We start from the raw sequence: 5,516 nt of genomic DNA, 5'->3' as shown, positions 1-5,516 counted from the left end.
GTGGGGATGTCAATGGAGAGAAGAGGCGGGTACTGAGTTTAAATAGCAGTTAACCGTTGATGACTGAAAAGAATAGAAAAGGACAGATAAGCAGAGTGAAAGGCTCGAGTGCTCGAGTTACAATGGAACGAGGAGCTTCGCGGCTCACATTTCATCGTACGCCGAGCTGCAAAAAGTGATCAAGGTGCGACGGTGTTTCGTAAGCGGCATGTTATTTATTCCATTTTTCTTCTTTTTGGGGTGTTTTGTTTTTGTTTTGTTTTCAGGGGGATTTTTTTGTGTGTGAACAAAATGGCTTTTTCAAAAAGACATAAGATTGCTTCGCTGTTTTGGGGGTAGGAATGGAATAGAAAGAGATTTAAAAGTATTTTTGTGCAGCGTGCATCCATTTAATTTGATAAGCAACCATTCCGGATGAATATCGTTACTTTTATTAGTGGTCCAGCTGCGAGAGAACAATGACAAATTTGAAAATTATTTTAGAATGAAGCTTAACATTTTCGATAAGTCATTGGACCAGTGATTTTCTCCAAGCACGGTTGGGAGAGATGGAAAATAGATCTAGCACGAACTAGAATTCAGATCTTAAGAATTGTGTTTTTTTCATGCAGAAGGCGCATTCTCACGTCATCGCTTCAAAATGGCGCCTGGCCTGGTCTATATTAAAATTGAGTCTTCACTTCTTTAGCTTCTTTCTTTAAAAAAATGGTTAATCATTGTTCTAGAAAAATACTCGTAATTTACACATTTGTGGGATTCCCTTGGGCGTTTGAAAGAAGTTGATACGCTTCTTTCGAAAAGGGCGTTGAACAAATAAAATGCTCTACGATGTTGTATAATAATATGCTAAAATTTTGTAATTGGGTCTGCCAGTTTTCCGATCATCTTCAAAGATGCTGCATTGTCTCATCCAACCCAACGTCACTTTCAGTCACACTTTCGCAACGCAAAAAATAATAAATCCTGCAAGCAATAAATCATTTTCTATGCGTTCGTTCGCCGAGATATTATATGCATAATATTCTTGATACAGCTAAAACGCGCCGCCGGGACTGATAAACAGTTAGGCTGAAATAGAATATTGTATCATAACCAAAAGATACGTTCACATAATTATATACAGGACCATAAAACTAAGTTTAAAGAAGAAATAACTACTGAAGAGTTTGTGAAAAGAATAATAGCTACCAAAAAATGATTATAATAACTTCAGTCTAAAGTTCAGTTTTGAAACGTTCTGTCTACAAAAGGATTAAAAAGTTGGTACATTAGAACGTCAATAATATAAGTTGCCAACATTGTTGTCCGGAGGCGCTATCAATAATATCTGTTTTAATAATAAGTAAACTTTTCATGTCTTAGTCTGCGATTTTCGAGAGAAGATTGTTTGGTATTTTTCTTTTTTTTTTACTTTGACTTGTGTAGTTGATGTTTGTTTTGCTTTATTGTTGATGTTATTTCGTCGATGGAGGTGGTGATGATGTCAAGAATGTTTCTGCTGCTGTTGCTGCTATTTTACCTAATATATCTGTCATTGTTTGCTGGCTTTACTCACCATGCGCGAGAGCTCCGCCTGTGACTCACACGAGTCTACATAGTTGTAAGACTTTCCCTCGTGAGTATGCACCCCTTTCTGAGCAGACGACAGCACCGGAGAGCCCGCCCTTGCGACAGCGATGGAAGTGGAGGCAGCCATAGTTCTGACGTCATCAGCTCCTCTGTGGTCCGTCACCAATGGAGACGATGCTCTCCTGTCGATGGAGGAAGAAGGCACCAAAGAGTGACGATATCCTATAGACCGCTGCGGGAATAATTCCGAGCCTCTTCTGTGAGTGGGAGTACTGAAGCTGACGCTTGTTGGGGCCATACCGTTGTTTCTAGGGGGATCTGCTTCACGGAAAGACGAACTCTGGTGTTTTGGTGATGACTGTACAGCGAGAGTTGCTGCTGATGTGGTCGTAGAGGAGAAAGGAGAAGACGCACGTCGGGACAGTGAGAGACCTCCTCCTTCTCCTCCTCCTCCTCCACCTTCTCTTGGTCCATATTTCTCATGATCAGACGACGTTAAAACATGGAGAGAGCGAGGCTCCTCTTTCGGGGACCCTGGACTCTTTGTGACGTTATCGCTCAGGAACCGGTGATAGTGTGAGTGACGTAACATCTTCGGGTGTCTTTCGATGGGACTGAAGAGGCCGGTGGTGTACTTCTCGTGGATGTCTGAAGCGCTCTGGAGCGCCTGCTTGAGCTGATGGTTGGCGTGGAAGTCAGACACAGAGGAAGGATCTGGCATGGAGGAACGCCTCTGTGTAGTGCTACTGCTGCTGCTGATGCTGCTGCTGTTACTGGTACCGGCGGGACAATCCAATTTCGACTGAGGCGACGATGAAGGAGGTTTGATCCATTTTTCCTTATCAAAAACGTCGAAACTCGAATGCCGTCTCAGATCTTTAGGGGAATTTCCCAACGATTTTTTAACGGTTAGCAGTGGAGAAAACACGTCATTTTCTTCATCGCTGCTGTACGAATTGTTTCTCTGTTGGTCAGAGGTTTTCTCTAAAGTTGCGCTGTTAGTTGTTTCTCCTCGTTTGTATTTGTGGTTGTTTGGGGTGGTCTTACACTCATCTGTTACCTGGAAGGTGACGTGTCGCGAGGGGGACTTGTCCACACTGTCGCGTGTCACGGGAACAGACTTCTGTCTCCACCGAGTGAGACGTGCTGAGTCATCCAGGGGCTGGATGTACCTGATGTGAGGGTCCAAACCTGCTCGTCCGCTGGCTTGTGTCTTTTTATCCTCGCTCGCTGTCAGCGGCGAAGAAGTGGAGACGGCTGACGAGGATAAACGATGACGCGACGAAGAATCATTATCATCATCACTACCAAACGCAAAAGCAGACTTCGAATGATAAACTGGGTCACGGCGGTTAAGATTCAGGGCCTCACTTCTGTCACCGCCGGCGCTGTAGACTCGGGAGGACGCAGCAAGTGTTGATTCAGCCCTTGCCTGTCTGCTCCTGTCGTGTGTAGCTTTGTGATCTTCTTGTAATGAGATCCCACTCGTGGTCTTGTCCTGTCCCCCGCCGCTGTGTGGCGCTGACGGCTGATTCGTAAACCCACCGAGGCGTGACGCGGTCAAAGTCGGAACCTGACCATCTCCGGTGTGTGTAATCAAACCGCCAACTCGTACAGGTGAAGTATACTCGAACCTGGACCGACTGTTTGTGTCGGGAGTGATGGAAGTCACCGCTGTCCGGTCAGTTCCCGGTGAGTCCAGGGACCGAGATCTGGTCATGTCCAAACTCCAGTGACTCGCAATAGGAGTTCGTTGCTCTCTCGGTTTATCGTTATTCCGATACTGACCAGTTGTCTCTACGGATGGTGATGCTGTTGAAAACGGAGAGGTGACCCCGGCGGAAGAAAAATCGGGGGTTCTGGTGGATGAGTCCGAGTAGCTTCCCCTCCTCGCGGTTGCCCAGTCTGAGTTACTCCCCCTCCGTTCCGCGACCCTCGCTCTGATTCCGTCCAAAAACTCTTCAGTTTGATGTTCATCTGATGCTGAATCCCGTTCGACTTTACTAAACGAAAAAGAAGAAGATGGTGTGACTGGTGTCGAAATACTGATCGATGGTCGTTTAATGTGAAAGTCACTTTGAACAGGAGAAGAAGTCTCGGGTCTTATATAGGAGGAGGCTGACGAAAAAGACGAGGGTGAAGCCCGACCTGGATTCAGGACGGACGTAGGTTGACCGGTGGATCTGGCGGAGAAGACGCTTACTGGTTCTGCTTTGAAGAGCCCAGTCGTCTCCTGGAGGTGTGGCCGGAGTCCTGTGGTCAGTGGTGACGAGGGACGGACGTAGCTGGACCTGGTCGGGGAGGACGCGTCAGAGTTTCTAGAAAGCGAAGAAGAAACCCCGTGATTGAGAGAGGGGGAAAAATGTAAGGGAGAGGAAGAGGTCGCGTTGTTTCTGTTGATGCTGTTGACTTTTGACGGTCCTATCTTGTTGGGCAGAGTCTCAAAAGGGCGACTGGGGGAGGTTTGTAGCGAAAGGGAACTTGATAGTGCAGAAGTTGAAGTGGACGGCGTAGAAAAAGGGGAGGGACTTCTCGCCGCAGGTCTTCCCTCCGACAGCATCGTCCTGGGAGATCGTTGGCTCAATCTGAGGTTGCCTGGTCCGTTCAAGGAGGAGGAGTTGCTTCCCCTTCGAAGTGTCATATCGGAGTTGCTTCCCCTTCGTGAGGTCATGTCGGAGTTGCTTCCCCTCCGTGACGTCATGTCGAAAGAGCTAGACGCGGTTAGAGGGGGCGCAACTCTGGTGAAGGCTGACGTCATAGTGGTGGTAGGAGAGAACGTTGCAGAACTCCCGGATGTAATGGTAGAGGACTCCTCAGGGGTGTTTGTAGTGAGAGTTGCCACGTGGGAAGCTCTGGTCAATGTCGTCGGTTTGGGCGTTGTTAGTGTGAAGGTATGGACGACCGACGCACGAAATACGACAGGTGTTGGGACAACGGGGGCACAGTACACAGACGTAACATTAGCTGGGGACGTAGGGGTAGTGGGAGTAGAAATGACTGGCCTAAAGACAACAGACGTTGGAGAGTCAGACGATACCTCTACATCGTGGTATTCTCGATTTCCTTTCCCGACAACTACTCGGATATTCCTAAGTCTATTAATAGCATTGTTGTTCAAGGGGGTGCGACCTGATGATGACGCACTTTTGACGTTGCCAAAGTTACTGGGAGCGTGGTCTGATAATGACACTGTTTTGACGTTGTCAGGGCTACTGAGATGCGCGACGATGCTCCTCACTTGACCCCCAAGGCCTCTTCCTTTGTCGTCTGCAGAGCTGTTGGAATTCTCTGACGAGTGAGTCAGCTTCCTGATGGCGGCTCTGATCCTCCGCCGCTCTGGGAAGCTGGTGCTCTGGTCGAGCTGCGAAGACAGAAACAAAGAAGTTATGATTGTATAACGTTGTAAATATTTGACATCCCTATTAAACATAGTTGTTACTTAAGAGACATAGCCAGTTAGTGTCAATTCGGGCTGAGTGGAATAGATTACCATAGCAAAAAGACGTAGATACGAGACAGAATAGAATTCACTTTTCGGGAATGTAAATCACGTCTTCTGCGAACTTTTCAAAAAGTTTAGGGATATATGTTTGAGCCATAGATCTTCATGAACAGAACAAACATAAATTCATTTACAAAAGAAATATAGGATAGAGAAAGTGGGGAGGGGGAGGGAGAGAGAGAGAGAGACAGAGAGAGACAGAGAGACAGAGAGACAGAGAGACAGAGAGAGACAGAGAGAGAGACACAGAGACACACAGAGAGAGAGACAGAGACAGAGAGAGAGAGAGAGTAGAGACTAGAGGGTAGAGATTAGAGGGTAACGATTAGAGGGTAGAGAAAGAAAGAGATAAAAAGAGAGTGAGTGGAGAGAGAGGGTGGGGGGATAGGCATATGATGAGAGAAAAGAGATAGAAACAAGAAGATAACGAGACAGAAAAAGAAAG

At 46.8% G+C, this 5,516-nt stretch overlaps 1 protein-coding gene across 1 annotated transcript in view; it reads right to left on the bottom strand.

The window, feature by feature from the left end:
• Positions 1–4,940, bottom strand: part of LOC101846385 — a 102,636-nt gene extending 97,696 nt beyond the window's left edge. Inside the window, exon 1 of the mRNA XM_005110094.3 lies at positions 1,556–4,940. Within this exon, the coding sequence (XP_005110151.2) occupies positions 1,556–4,327 (2,772 nt within the window). The 5' untranslated portion in view covers positions 4,328–4,940. The remainder of the gene's footprint in view (positions 1–1,555) is intronic.
• Between the last annotated feature and the right edge of the window lie 576 nt (positions 4,941–5,516).

This window comes from Aplysia californica, unplaced genomic scaffold (assembly GCF_000002075.1).
Source record: "Aplysia californica isolate F4 #8 unplaced genomic scaffold, AplCal3.0 scaffold00851, whole genome shotgun sequence".
NCBI classification, from domain to species: Eukaryota; Metazoa; Mollusca; class Gastropoda; order Aplysiida; family Aplysiidae; genus Aplysia; species Aplysia californica.
This window is presented reverse-complemented; position numbering and strand designations above follow the sequence as displayed.